We start from the raw sequence: 15,240 nt of genomic DNA, 5'->3' as shown, positions 1-15,240 counted from the left end.
ATGTAACACCCTACACTGTTACCACAAAGAAAGGTTATGATTTTTATTGTTGGGTTTCATCTAAAAGGTGTTAGAAGAACTTATTCCATATGCAACTGAACGTTAATTCTATTTTGCTTTTTTAGGCCCTATCTCTGGTGGGCTCTCAGCTGGCCAGCCTCTACCAGGAAACAGAAATGGAGCTTAAGTTCCATGAGCTCAGTACTGATGCCCGGTGGGGTATTCGCCTTGGTAAACTTGGAGTGAGTGTTCGTACTGCTATTGTCAATTCTGCTAATTACCCAGTTGGAAAATTTAAGATAAAGATCTCATTGTCCTTTACTTTTGGGAGGAGAATGTATATACACTGACTCATAAATTTTATAGTATTATATATATGCTATGACATATCTAATATATAATTATATATATTAATATAAAGTTATATTAAGTACACATATTGGTGCTTGCAAAGAAATAAGGATCTTTTTGCTTCATTGCCTTTGTTCTATATTTCTGAGGAGATTAAAAGGGGCCCGACATTTTCAGCTGCTTAGCTTTCTCATTTATGGGTATATGTCTAGTATCAGTTGACATTTATGCTATTTCAGGCCTAGCCTTTAGCCTCATACTTTTGTTTTCTGCTGCTGTTATTTGGTTAAAGATAATATTAAAATGTATATACAAGTATACTGTGCTTCAAGAACTGCTATTAATAGTAGGCAAAAGTAAATGTCCCTTGTTTTTGACTTTGCATCAGATCTAGGACTTCTAGTGAAAAAAGAAAAAGAAAAATGACTTAGCAAAAGAATAGACAAAAATGTTACCAAAGATGTAAACCATCTTATTTGATTTTCAAACAGTTGGCTTATCAGGAAGGTAACCACTGCAGAAATAGTGTATGTTTTGAAGCCTAATTTCTATGTAGTAATGGGACTGGTGTTCCGCTGACCCTAACAACCAAACTTCATGGATGAAGAGGCAACAGTGTAGGGTGGATCTACATACATGGTTGGGTTGGGTATAAAAATAAAAGTTGGAGGAACGATAGAAAAATTTTCGTTTTAACCAAAGGGTAGTAGGCAGGGTGCAGTGGCTTACACCTGTAACCCCAGCACTTTGGGAGGCCAAAGGGGGAGGATGGCTTGAGGCCAGTCTGGGCAACATAGTGAGACTGAATCTCTACAAAAAAATTCAAAAATTAGCCGAGCGTGGTAGCATGTACCTACAGCTATAGCTACTTGGGAGGCTGAGGCAGGAGGATTGCTTGAGCCCAGGAGTTTGAGGTTCAGTGAGCTGTGATGACGCCCCTGCACTCTAGCCAGGGCAACAGAGTAAGACTCTGTCTCCATAAAAAAAAAAAAAAAAAAGATAGTAAAAGGGTAAATCATAATGTTGCCCTTCTTGAAAGGGTTTTATTTTGCTGTTTTTATTTGTAGATTTCTTTTCAACCAGTTTTCAGGCAACATTTTCTCACCAAGAAAGATCTCATTAAAGCACTTGTGGAGAATGTAGATATGGACACAAGCCTTGTTCTGGAATATTGCAGGTAATTCCTTAAACTTCCATGGTGTTTTTGCTGTTAGCTTAACAAACTGGTAATCGTTGCTGTAAGAACACAGTAATAAGGATGATTATTACATGGTCTATAGACCTCCGGTAATTTCTTTGCTCACCCCTAAACCAAGGGAATCCAAAGCTAGATTAAATTCTCTAACGGTATCACCTTTTAATTCACTGTTTAATGTTTGCCAAACTTGCCTCATGGAAAGCATCACCTGGGGCACGCGATTGAGAATGCAGATTTCTGGGCCTCTCCTGGCAGTCACAGCTGACTCAGCGGGTCTGGACTGAGGCCTGGACATTTCTGATCTTTAACAGGAGCTCTGGATGATTCCTGTGATCAGAAAACTTTGGAAATACTCTTCTGTGTAATTAAACTTCTAAATCAGATCAACTTAGCAAAGTAATCTTAAATTAACAAGTAATGAAAAGTGTGATTTAGGGAGAATTCCTAATTTCCTATTGAAAACTTTGTAAGCAAATTTAAAAACCTAAATAATACAAAATGTGTTATTTATAGATTCTGCTGACTTTGATGAGTAGGAATAAATGATTTATAATTTACATCTCAGATGCTTCTATCTATTAAATACGAGGACTGATTTGCTGGTTTCAAAGTGCTCTCACATACATCATCTCATTTAATTTTTATAATTTTTATTGCATATTAGTGCCAGTTGATACATGAGAAAACAAGCCCCTCTTTGACCTACTCAAGGTCAATTATAAGTGACTGCTTCTAAATACTAAGTGTGCTATAACCCCCGTCTGATTTGTAACAGAGCAATGGAATCTGAGTTACTGATAATGAAGCAGCTTAGTGCATTTCCTGCACCAGGCAGCCATCCAGTTCTTTCTCCCTGTGGATAGTGGGGAATAGAGTAATGACCCTGGCTGTCACCTTCCTGAGCCTACAAGTCAAGGACTATGATAAGCTGCCCGTAGCTCAAAGTAGCACAGACTTAAACTGTACTTTGAAATAACAAAACTATGCCTTTCTTCAGTTTGGAGTAGAACGAGGTGCACACACTCTGTTTTATTAACTTGCACTCCTGGCAAATTCTTGTGTGTTGTTTTATAGTACAGAACCCTTTTCTGAAATTTGAATAGCTGTAATGTCAGGTTCATTTCACGATCATTCTGATTACGTGGCAATGATGATTTGTATTTGTGTGATAGTGACACTTTTGCCTCAAGCAGTCTATCTGAATAAATTTAGATGACTTTTAGAATATTACAGAACGACTTGAAAATAGTGATGCTTAAAGCTTTTCTTGGTATTTTATATATTCTGTATAGCAAATTAAACCATCACTGTCTTATTACTAGGGCCTGAAAAGGCATTTCAATTGTCGCTTTGTCTATACTAATAAGATTCCTAATTTTTAAATCCTTGTTTTTTTCTAACTCAGCTGGAACATTATTAAAATCAAAGTTGCACATAATCCCAATGCTCAGAGATAATCACAGTCAAAAAGAGTTTGGCTTATCCTGTCCTTTTTTTTCCCTATACATAGGCTAACAGGCACTTTATAAAATTTGTTTAAAACAGAATTATAATTTATATATCATCTTATAGCACATCATTTAGTTAATAATGTGTATTCCAAGGTTAATATACACAGACCTTTGTCATCTCTGTTGAAATCTGTGATATTCCTTTGTTATGGATAAGGTTAAATTTCAGAGATGGGAGCGTGCACCTGAATATTTTGTCAGAAATTCTGCATGGAAATGCATGCATTTAGGGAGATGAGTGTGTAATTGAGTGCTTCTTTTAGCACATTTCAGTTGGACTGTGATGCAGCTCTTCAGCTGTTCATTGAAACGCTGCTCCACAACACCAATGCCAGCCAAAGCCAGAGGATTGCAAGCCCGGAGTCTACAAAGCAACAGCGGTCCAAGCTCCTAGCCAAAGCCCTCGAGATGGTTCCTTTACTGACAAGCACAAAAGATTTGGTCATCAGTCTTAGTGGAATACTGCATAAGGTAGAGGAATGGTGAAATGAATGTATCGGCTCATCTCAAACATCCCTCCCAACCTTAATTAGATATGTATAGTCACAAATTGGATGTATATGTTCTATGTTTTTGTAAACTTTTAATTTTGAAATAATTCTAGATCTCTATATTTTTGATATGGTTTAATATAATAATTTTTCTGCCTTTTTTTTTTTTTAAATAGGCATAGCAATTTTTATTTAAACAACAAGAATTTATTTGCTCGTAGTTCTAGAAGGCTGTAAATTCAAGCTCAAGGTGCCAGCAGGGTTGGTTTCCTCTGAGGCTTCTCTCCTTGGCTTTCAGATGGCTGCCCGCTGGCTGCCTCTTCACATGTCCCTCCGTGCATGTCTATCCTTTGTGTCCTAGACGTAGCAACGTAGCATTTTTTCCCAGATTTTTGAAAATAGCGAACATTCTTTGAAAAAAATATCAAACTAGAGAGAAAGGAATAAATCAAAAAGGGAGATTTCACTATGACCCCATTCCCTATAGATAAAAATGTTAATAGTTTGGTGTAGAGACTATCCTATTCTAAAAGAACTATTCTGTACCCTATTTTTTCACTTAACACATTCTCATTGCATGTCAATACATATACATCTATCTCATTTTTTGACAGATGCATGTTTATTATTCACTATGTAGGTAAAATATACTGCATTTAATCAGCCTTTTATAGATAGACATTAAAATTGTTTATAAATTTTATTTTTTTTAATTTTTAAAAAAATTTTTGAGATGGGATCCTACTGTGTTGCCCAGGCTGGTCTTGAACTCCTGGGTGCAAGCAGTCCTCCTGCCTCAGACTCCCGAGTCTCTGGGACTATACGCGTGTGCCACTGCACCCTAAATTTTATTATAAATGGTTACAGTGAATATCTTTACACATACATTTTCATACTCTTGTTTGATTATCTTTGTAGGAGAATTGGAATTTTTAGGTCAAGGGGTAGTTTAATGGGAGAATGTAGATAGATGGCAGGAGAAATAAGGTTGTAAGACTGCAAGAAATATTTCAGTTTTATATTTTGAGTGTAATTTAGCCAAAAATTGTATAGACTTGCTCAAATTTTCTAAGTACAGTAGTTCATCTTCCCACTTTGTTCAGTGTTGTTTTCATGTGACTTTAGTTGGCATTTAAAAAAGATAGAAAAAAATTAATGGTGTGTGGGCAGAAACAAAGAGCAAAGAGAATACTTCCTTTCTTTTTACAAGTATATATAGATACCACCCCATTAACTTCTGTACTGCAGTATATAGGTAGAGCTAAAACAGAATCCTTGGAGAAACTTTTGCTTGGAGGCCCGCGATTTCAGTTGTGTCATTTCCAAGAAAAGGTCAATTTCTTTTCTAATTTTCCCATCATAAGTAGAAGAAATAGAACTTTAATTCCAAAATCGTATAAAATTACGGAATTTTGACCATATGTTTATTCTTTTTGTGTTTTTAGTATTTTAAGAGCATCTTTCTTTATTAAAGCATTACCTTGTGCAGCTTCTCTTTAATAGCTTCTGAGATATTTTAAGCATATCTGTTTATACTGACAGAGGTGATTTTAGAAGTTAGAAATTTTTAGCTAACTTTTGAAAGAGTAATTGATCTAATTTAACATGGTAGTGCACTGAGATTTTATATTTGTGACCTGTACTGATGAACGTAATTGAGTAAAACTGTCAGCATGGCGATGCCTTCTCAAGGTTGGATGTATTTTGTTTTTGTGCAGTTGGATCCCTATGACTATGAAATGATCGAAGTTGTCCTGAAAGTTATAGAAAGAGCTGATGAAAAGATAACCAATATTAATATTAATCAGGTATAACAAATATGTTAAAGAATTAAAAATCATCTTTATGCTTTTATTCGGATCATAAATCACGTTACAATTGTCCGTTGTCTTTCTAGATTATACTTGGAGCTCTCTTTAAACTGTTCACTTTATTGTAGATCTTTTTTCTTTGAAAGGAAAACAAAAGTAAAAAGATTTTTATGCTATCCATGTTTGTCACTTATCTTCATCCTATTTTTACTGTATTGGGGTGATTTAAACCACTTCTCCTGCTATCCAAGAGCAGGAAGTTGCTAGAGGACTGACTGTGAAGAGTTAAGGCAATATTATTTGTCATCTAGCAAGAACAAAAGGACATGGGGCTCAGAGGTAGATTCAGCTTTGTGTATTAATGGGTAGGTCCAATACTTTTCGAAGTCCTAGATAAAGTGTTTTCCTCCCAGATTTCTTTTTTTTTTTTTTTTTTTGAGACAGAGTCTCACTCTGTTGCCCAGGCTAGAGTGAGTGCCGTGGCGTCAGCCTAGCTCACAGCAACCTCAAACTCCTGAGCTCAAGCGATCCTCCTGTCTCAGCCTCCCGAGTAGCTGGGACTACAGGCATGAGCCACCATGCCCGGCTAATTTTTTCTATATATATTTTTAGCTGTCCATATAATTTCTTTCTATTTTTAGTAGAGATGGGGTCTCGCTCTTGCTCAGGCTGGTCTCGAACTCCTGAGCTCAAACGATCCGCCCACCTCGGCCTCCCAGAGTGCTAGGATTACAGGCGTGAGCCACCGCGCCCGGCCCCAGATTTCTTAAAATAACACATACTCTTCGAAAAATTCTATCTTAGTACTTTCACTTTTTAATCATTTCTGAATTTTGGTCATAGTAGCGTTAATGTTTTTAATTGGATTTTAGAAATTAAAAGAAAATGGATTGATTAAAAAGGTTATATAAGCCCCCAAGTTTAAAATATAAACATAAGAAGGATAAAGGATATAGGGAATTAATTTTAGATCTGCTTTCTCTCATTGTAATGAAACCAAGTATTTTTGAAGTGTATCTCAAACTATTTGAAGAACATGTAGAGAAGAACTGCCCAACTCTCGTTTACAAAACATCCTACCAACAACAGGGCAGCATTGGTTTCTCCTAGTAGGATTTCCTTAATGATCATATAAATTAAGGTTTAGAAGAACAACATGAAAGAGAAGACTAGAAAATGTTTTGATCATCTTTGTGAAAACAAGACTGTGGTCAGAAATGGAAACTTTTGATGGTATAGAGTTAGAAGATTTTAAAACAGCCTAGTATTGGGTTACTCTCACAGGAAAATATTTTTTTATTTTAATATAGGCATTGAATATTCTGAAACATTTGAAGTCATACAGAAGAATTTCTCCTCCTGTGGACCTAGAATATCAGTATATGTTGGAACATGTAATAACTTTGCCATCAGCAGCCCAAACTAGACTGCCTTTTCACCTAATATTCTTTGGCACAGCACAGAACTTCTGGAAAATTCTCTGTATGTTCATTAACTTTTAATGAATTTTACTGAATAGCCAAAAATTTTTTTCCTAAGCAAATCATACCCTCCTTGTTTTCTTTCCAGCTACAGAACTCAGTGAAGAATCCTTTCCAACATTGCTCTTAATTTCTAAATTAATGAAGGTAATGAGTTAAAACTTTGCAAGACATTTCTTTGTCCTATAATTAATTCCGGCCCCGTGTAAAAGATTGTTATGCTACTTTCATGGAGAGCCTTAAAGGTGAACATACGAATCAGCCATAACTTTCCTTTCCTTTGAAGTTCTCTCTGGACACACTGTATGTGTCTACGGCCAAACACGTTTTTGAAAAAAAACTGAAGCCAAAGCTCCTGAAGTTAACACAAGCGAAATCCTCAACGCTGATTAACAAGGAAATAACTAAGATCACTCAAACCATCGAGTCCTACTTACTATCCATAGTCAACCCCGAGTGGGCCGTAGCGATTGCCATCAGCCTTGCCCAGGATATCCCCGAAGGTAAAGGTTTTTTCCTTTAAAGCTATAGTTAAAAAAAGTATTCCTTTTATGTCTTTAAGGAGGAACAGTGTGAGAGTTTTAAAACGTATGTGCTGGCTCTCTTCACTCGTGGCACTGCTGAGTGCTAAAAACCGCAAGTGAAGCTGTCAGGGTTCACTTGGTCGGGGTGTGCGGATACGGACACTCGCCAACTTGTTGGTAGGAATGTGAGCTGACATGTGCTTTCTAACACCCGGTTATGCTTTCAATGATGAATCGTTGGGTAGTCTCACATAACCAAACAAATACACAAGCATAGGCGCTTCCTGCCATGTTTTCAGTTGTAACACAAGTTTGAAAATAACTATTTTTTTAAAAATGCTCATCAATCAGGAGCTAGTTAAAAAAAAATAGGGCGTATTCATAGAATGGAATACTATATATCTGATTTGGAAAGATATCCAAGATACAAAGTGAGAACCGCAAATCGTCCTAGTGTATGTATGGTCTCATCCCATTTGGGTTAAAATGGGCACGTGTGCCTGCACACACACACACACACACACACACACAGAAAACTTCCGGAAGGAATATAAGAATCTAAGGAATGGAAGCTGATGAGGGCCTCTGGACTTTTACTTTCTAGTTTATGTCCTTCTGTCCTGTTTACATATTTTTTTTAACTGTGAGTATGCATTTTTACAATTCAAAAAAACTTACTAATTGGGCCAAAATATATTAAAAGGATTAAGATTTGCTTATAAATCTTTTCTTTAACTTTTTAGGTTCCTTCAAGATATCTGCTTTGAAATTCTGCCTTTATTTAGCCGAAAGATGGCTAAAGAACATCCCATCACAGGTGTGTCTGGTTTGTTTTGTTTGTTTGTTTTAATTTCAGAATATTACAGGGGTACAAACGTTTTGGTTACATGTATTGCTTTTATACAGATTGAGTCAATGTTTTCAGTGTGCCCATTACCCAGATAATGTGCACTGCACCCGTTAGGTATGAATCTACCCATCCCCTCCTCCCACCTCCCACCTGCTTGATTTCCGTTGAGTTTTACTTCCATATGTGCACATAAGTGTTGATCGATTAGTTCCAGTTTAATAATGAGTACATGTGGTGTTTGTTTTTCCATTCTTGTGATACTTCACTTAGAAGAATGGTCTCCACTTTGTTTTTTTGTTTTTTGTTTTGAGACAGGGTCTCACTCTGTTGCCCAGGCTAGAGTGCAGTGGCACAATCTTAGCTCACTGCAACCTTAAACTGGGCTCAAGCGATCCTCCTGCCTTAGCCTCTGAGTAGCTGGGACTACAGCCACACGCCACCACACCTGGCTAGTTTTCTTATTTTCTGTAGAAATGGGGTCTCACTATATTGCCAAGGCTGCTGTTCAACTCCTGGCCTCAAGTGATCCTCCCACTGTGGCTTCCAAGAGTGCTGGGATTACAGGCGTGAGCCTATGTGCCCGGCCTAAGTGTATCTGAACTATGAGAGTGAAGGTTCCTCTTTCTTCTGAATTAAGCTGTGCTTGCGTAGCCTGCCTTCCCATCCTGCCCTAGTGCCTCAAATGGAGAAAGAAGACCACGACTTTGTGTAGATGCTTAAGGACGTAACTAAGGAAGGGTAGGACCATGATTGATAACGTTAGATGCTTAGTCTCAAGTGAGATTTATAAAATAAGATTTTCTTTTTGCTTGGAATTTTTCAAAAGGATGAAAAGCGTGAAAAAGCCGAGGCTTTGTTGAAGAAGCTCCATATCCAGTACCGGCGATCAGGCACGGAAGCTGTGCTCATAGCCCACAAGTTGAACACGGAGGAATATTTAAGAGTGATAGGAAAGCCAGCGCATCTCATTGTAAGTCTGTACGAACATCCCAGCATCAATCAAAGAATTCAGAATGCATCTGGCAAAGATTATCCTGGTGAGGACAAAACTCTTGATTTCTTTTTTTGGTTCAAAAACTATCATTTTGATACTCAGTTTTCTTATATTGACAACCTGAGTTTTTCTTTTTTTAACATTTTTTATCTTGTATATCTTAGATATTCATGCAGCAGCTAAAGAAATAGCCGAAGTCAATGAAATTAATTTGGAAAAAGTCTGGGACATGTTGTTGGAGAAATGGCTGTGCCCTTCAGCAAAACCTGGTGAAGTGAGTAGTCACAGCCAAGAACATCTGCTGTTGAGTACGAGCCAAGCGCTTCTTCTCAGAGGCTGAATATTTGTCCTACACAATTCAACCTTAGGTTTTTAATTAGTACTTTTTTATATCACTTGGCATTTGATTCAACAAGTATTTTTTAAGTGTTTACCAAGAGCAAGGACTATGCTTCAGTGGGAACAGGGGAGTTAGAGGCATGTCTAGGCCACATAGAATCTGTGGTTGACTCTTCAAAACCAGCATTTATAGATGTTTTAACTTATACATAAGTTCAAAGTACAAACTAAAACTTCCTTGAGGCCAGGAACTGCATCTGTGTACAGAATCTAGCACACTTACAGTCCTCTGTAAGTCCTGATAAATATATACTGAATTAATGAATGACTCATTTAAAATTCAGAGTCCTTTCCTTTTAAAAATTATCCAATGAATGTAAGCTGCAGGAGGACAGGAATACTTGTTTTGTTTACTCCAGCAACCCATGCACTTAGAATCGTGCCTATCACATAGTAAGTGCTCAGTAAATGTTTGTTGAGTGAATGAATGTGAGTAAACCCATCACTTAAGCAAAATTCTTTTCATAATTATTTGCATTGTAATTTTTCTATGTAAACATAATGTTGTATATTGGGTCTTTCATCTAATAGATTTTCGTAAGATCAACGTTTTTACAGTCGAGCTTTTCAGTTTTTTATCTTTTTTCCTACTTTTTCAAAGAATCCGTCAGAATTGTTTGAACTTCAAGAAGATGAAGCGCTACGAAGGTACTCATTTCCTTTATTTACGTTCGCCTATATCTTGATGCCTAATAGAAATCTTACCAATAAATTTTTCAGGCCGGGCGCGGTGGCTCACGCCTGTAATCCTAGCACTCTGGGAGGCCGAGGCGGGTGGATTGCTCAAGGTCAGGAGTTCGAGACCAGCCTGAGCGAGACCCCGTCTCTACTAAAAATAGAAAGACATTATATGGACAACTAAAAATCTATATAGAAAAAATTAGCCGGGCATAGTGGCGCATGTCTGTAGTCCCAGCTACTCGGGAGGCTGAGGCAGTAGGATCGCTTAAGCCGAGGAGTCTGAGGTTGCTGTGAGCTAAGCTGACGCCACGGCACTCACTCTAGCCTGGGCAACAAAGTGAGACTCTGTCTCAACAACAAAAAAAATAAAATAAAAAAATAAAATAAAATAAAAAAATAAAAATTTTTCAGAGGTTGGTTTTTAAAAGACTTTCTTAATATAACCTGGGTCAGAGTCTCTGAGAAGAACGAATTCATTGATACATGGCTATGAGTATCTCCAGTGGAGAAAATCAGAGACAGCCAAGATCTGGAATATCTGACCCCCCAGTGAGCCCCCATGAATGTTGAGGGTTCCTAGAACATCTTCAGCAGAGAGTGTATCCCAAGCAAAGGCAAAGTCTTTTTTAGCTAGGACTTTGGCCCTGGGCCCCTATATGTTCTCTCACCGTGGTAAGCTGGCATGGTTCATATACGGACCACCGGATTCCTTCTGGCCTTGTAACCTAGGTCTGAGACCAAGAAAGGTACGCTGATTTTATCTAATGTGCTGTCTGGTTGGTCATGGCTTGCTCTCTTGAGAAGACTGTATCTGCGCCCAAATCAGAAAGAATGTGGCAGTCCATGAATGTTGCTTGGCGTAAGCACGGAGAGGGCGTGTTGGCATGCAAGCCAGCTTTTTGCCATTCCTGTCCCAGAGCAGAAGTAGGTCAAGAGGCCTGGGAGGCTGAGGCCCTACGTCCTACCTTAGCCCTGAGAGCTGACGGTGAGAAAAGACAAACTCAAGGAGAGAGTTTCTCCCAGTTTGGAGCAGAGCTGGCCTAACCATGCCCTCCTTCCTTCTGGACCCCACCCCTGGCCTTGTTTAGTCTTTTAAGGGCAGTGGCATCTTTGTTCAACAAGAGGTAGCTCCTGGAGTGTCTAACTGAATCGGCCACATGGGAAGTCCTAGAGGGAAGCAATTCAAAGGGAGGAGGAAAAAAAGAAATCCTAAAAGTTCATAACTTTCATGCGAAGTTCATAACTTCCTGCCTTTTTCCACTGAAAGCTCCACCCCACCCCACCCCTACCCGTATCCGTCTGGCCCTTTCCTGGGAGAGGCCAGCCTGCCCTAGAGGTTGACTCTAGAGATTGAAACATGTCACTAACAAGGTCCTGGGTACTAAACACAGAATTTCCCTTGTGAAGTATTCAGAGAACTTTACAGCTAAGGTTTGTGTTAATTTCTTAAATAGAAATATTGCCTAGCTCTTTTATAGATGAGGAAGCTGAGGCCTGGTTTTATTGTATATGTTTTCCTCGTTAGCCATGAAGGAACTCAAGAAAAGATTAAGCCTCTTATAAAGGGAAAGCGAAAATGTCATTGACCCATAATCCTTCTTGCCTGCGTTTGGGATGTCTAGTGACTTTCTCTGGACAGAAACATAAGTCTATTGTTTTGATAATCTATCACTAAATTAAATCAATGTAATTACATTTTTTCCCAGAGTGCAGTATCTCCTCCTGTCTCGTCCGATGGATTACAGTTCAAGAATGCTCTTTGTATTGGCAACATCAGCAACAACTGTAAGCCTAGAAACTTAATCAAAACTCGTCTGTGCACCTCCGCTGAACACTCTTCCCATGTGTTTACCATGCTTGATTTCAGGAACAGATGATTCAGGACGCTCACATACATACTCAGTGTATCTAGGATGTGAGGGCGATCTCGCTGCGACATCTGTCACCGCATCGATCGCCAGGGTTGATCTGGCTGATCTGGCTGATCTGGCTGGCTAGGCAGGCGTCCCCTTCCTCACTCCTCGCTCCTTCTGCGTCCCTCCCGAAGCTGCATGCTCGGTCAAAGAGGATGACCTTCCCCGATAGAGGAGGACCGTTCTTCAGTCAAGGATATACACGTAGCTGTGCCCCCTCCTAGAACCTCCAAACAAGTTCTCAAAGTGTATCTAACGTCATAAACAAGGATTGTGCTGTCTGCCATGCTCCATTTAGTGCTGGCCTTGGTAACATCTGCTCAGCAAACTGCATGGTGCACCTGTTGACAGTTCCCACAGGTTATCTGTATTCACCATTGTTAACTCCCTGGTCAGTCGACATTCCTGATACCAGGGGGCTAAGAAAATTGACCACAAAAAAAGCCTCCCCTGTGGTCTCCCAGCCTGGCACACTCAGCTGCCCGCTTTGGTCAGGGCACCCTCTCTGCCCACCAAACTCCACCTAGACTGAACTCGCCTTTCCTGAAGGCAGCACCACCCTTGGCTTCAGGCGTTTGCATGTAGAAATGTCTGGGAGGCAGCTGGAGCAAAGGGAGAGGAAGGGTGTGGCACCCACAAGCGAGTGGTTCTTGCAGAAAAGGAGGGAAAGGGGGAAGTCAGATGCTGACTGTGAGCCATGACAGGAAGGAAAAACAATCCCTTTTTTCTTTGCCTATGAGTCTGTTGTTGAGTGGCTCTTTCAAATAAAAATGGTATCCACGTGAAGTGGCTAGTGCAGCTCACGGCTCAGCTGCCTATGTACTTTTCCTTGCAGTATGTTTCATGTATTTCCCACTGTACCGCATAGAATATTAATGAGTACATTTTAATTAATTGATATTAACATGTATTTGGCCAGGCGCAATGGCTCACACTTATAATCCTGGCACTCTGGGAGGCTGAGGCAGGAGGACTACTTGAGGCCAGGAGTTTGAGACCAGCCTAAGCAAGAGCAAGACCCTGTCTCTACCATAAATAGGAAAATTAGCTGGGCATGGTGGTGCGCGCCTGTAGTCCCGGCTACTTGGGAGGCTGAGGCAGGAGGATGGTTTAAGCCCAGGAGGTTGAGGTTGCTGTGAGCTATGATGATGCCACTGCACTGTAGCCTGGGCAACAGAGAAAGACCCTGTCTCCAAAAAAAAAACAAAAAAAAAAATTAATATGTATTTGAATGTGAATTCATTTATATGATACACTGTCATATATGAATTCATTTATATGATATACAGTCACCTCTTGGTATCTGTGTGGGATTAGCTCCAGGACCACCATAGATACCAAAACCCAATAATGCTCAAGTCTTTTATATAAAATGACATATTGTTTGCATATAATCTATACACATCTTCCCGTATACCTTAAATTATCTCTAGATTACTTACAATACTTAATACAATGCTTACACATTACTTCATCCAAGTGGATTCAATGCAGCACTTCCAGTGTGGCAAATTCAAGTTTTGCTTTTTGGAACTTTGTGGAATTTTTTTCCCCCAAATATTTTTGATCTGCTATTGGTCGAATCACAAACATGGAACCCATGGATACAGAGGGCAGACTGTATATCCAAATTTCAAGTTTCAATAAAATTATTTTTTGCTGCTTCATCAAGAACATTCCTAAGTGAAAGTCTTTGGTTTTAATACTGCCAGTGCATGCCTGTGAGTACAGTGGCTCCTATGAGCGCTGGGGCCCCTGCCTTGATCCTGCTACCCATTTTACCCCCCCATTGCTTTTGCACCCTCAGTGCAAATATCAGCACGGTGACAAAGATGAACAACATCTCAGTATCATCAAGTAAATAGTTTTGACCCTTTAGTTCCTAAGCGTCAGGACTGTCCCCGACGGGTCCGCAGACCACACGTTGAGAAGCACTGTTCTGTACTAGGCATTCCTGAAAGGCAGAGATTGACTTTAATTTTTAAAAAATTATGTTGCTTATGTTACCTAAGCTGAAACTCATTTACCCACCTACAACATGCCGGTGTGCGACGCTCCAAACCTCTCTTGTTCTTGCAGACACTGGGTGTGCATCAGTTAACGTTCGCTCACCGGACACGAGCTCTGCAGTGTCTCCTGTATTTGGCTGACAAGAAAACCATAGAATCTCTCTTTAAAAAACCCATTGAAGAAGTGAAGTAAGTGGAATTTTTTTCATTGTATTAAGAAATAGGAAATAGGTCATTTTTTAAAACTGTAACTTTTAAGCCCCTTACTTCAGAAGAGCGCGTTAGAGTAGCCGCGTGAATGTGGTCCTGTTGCCTTGAATATCCTTGACGTCTTGGCAAAGGGGCAACAGGCCTTTGAGGACGTGTTTTCCTCATTTCTTGGAGACATTTAGAAACTGGATGTTTTCTGTATCCTCCTCAAACTGATTTCTATCTGGTGCTATATTCACTGAGTGTATTCAGAAGCCCAAAACGGACATTTAAAAACAAACTGTAGCTTCTGACTTCCTGTTGAATACAAAAAAATAAAAATAAAAAAATAACATAAAACCAAACTGGTGTAACATTTTCATAGGTGGCTTGAATTTTAAATGTAGACATGGCCCGTGAGAATGATTCTTATAAACATCTCTGTTTTCCAGATCTGATTTGAAATGTATAACTTTTCTGGCGTTATTTGAGACTTTGAATATCCCCATCACATCTGAACAATTTTGCAACAGTCCTAAAGAAGGAATGATTAAGGGTCTGTGGAAAAACCACAGTCACGAGGCCATGGTAGGTTCACCGAGTCATCCAGGAGGTAGGACCCCTTCTCCCACACTGTCGTGTCCCCTCAGGTCCCTGAAAGACAAAACCAGAGAAGCTCTTTAACCCCCAACAACTCCGTTGCTCTGAAACCTTTTCTACTTTCCCGTCCTGGCACGTGGATGGGTCCGGCAACTTGGGAAGTCCCCTTACCGCTCTTCCTCAAAGCCCATGGACTAAAGTCACCCTTGTCGCCAAGAGAGCACTTTTATAATCCCTC

At 39.5% G+C, this 15,240-nt stretch overlaps 1 protein-coding gene across 1 annotated transcript in view; it reads left to right on the top strand.

Moving 5' to 3' along the window:
- The window catches only part of KNTC1 (kinetochore associated 1), a 62,336-nt gene that overhangs the window by 38,883 nt on the left and 8,213 nt on the right, over positions 1-15,240 (top strand). The window contains exons 42-55 of the mRNA XM_069497174.1: positions 126-242; positions 1,419-1,528; positions 3,324-3,531; positions 5,270-5,359; positions 6,673-6,844; positions 6,932-6,990; positions 7,130-7,346; positions 8,111-8,184; positions 9,044-9,254; positions 9,376-9,485; positions 10,212-10,258; positions 11,998-12,076; positions 14,284-14,402; positions 14,855-14,990. Coding sequence (XP_069353275.1) covers positions 126-242; positions 1,419-1,528; positions 3,324-3,531; positions 5,270-5,359; positions 6,673-6,844; positions 6,932-6,990; positions 7,130-7,346; positions 8,111-8,184; positions 9,044-9,254; positions 9,376-9,485; positions 10,212-10,258; positions 11,998-12,076; positions 14,284-14,402; positions 14,855-14,990 — 1,749 coding nt within the window. The remainder of the gene's footprint in view (positions 1-125; positions 243-1,418; positions 1,529-3,323; positions 3,532-5,269; positions 5,360-6,672; positions 6,845-6,931; positions 6,991-7,129; positions 7,347-8,110; positions 8,185-9,043; positions 9,255-9,375; positions 9,486-10,211; positions 10,259-11,997; positions 12,077-14,283; positions 14,403-14,854; positions 14,991-15,240) is intronic.

This window comes from Eulemur rufifrons, chromosome 21 (genome assembly GCF_041146395.1).
Source record: "Eulemur rufifrons isolate Redbay chromosome 21, OSU_ERuf_1, whole genome shotgun sequence".
Classification (NCBI taxonomy): Eukaryota; Metazoa; Chordata; class Mammalia; order Primates; family Lemuridae; genus Eulemur; species Eulemur rufifrons.
Note: the sequence above shows the minus strand (reverse complement) of the source record. Positions and strands in the feature narration are given on the sequence as shown.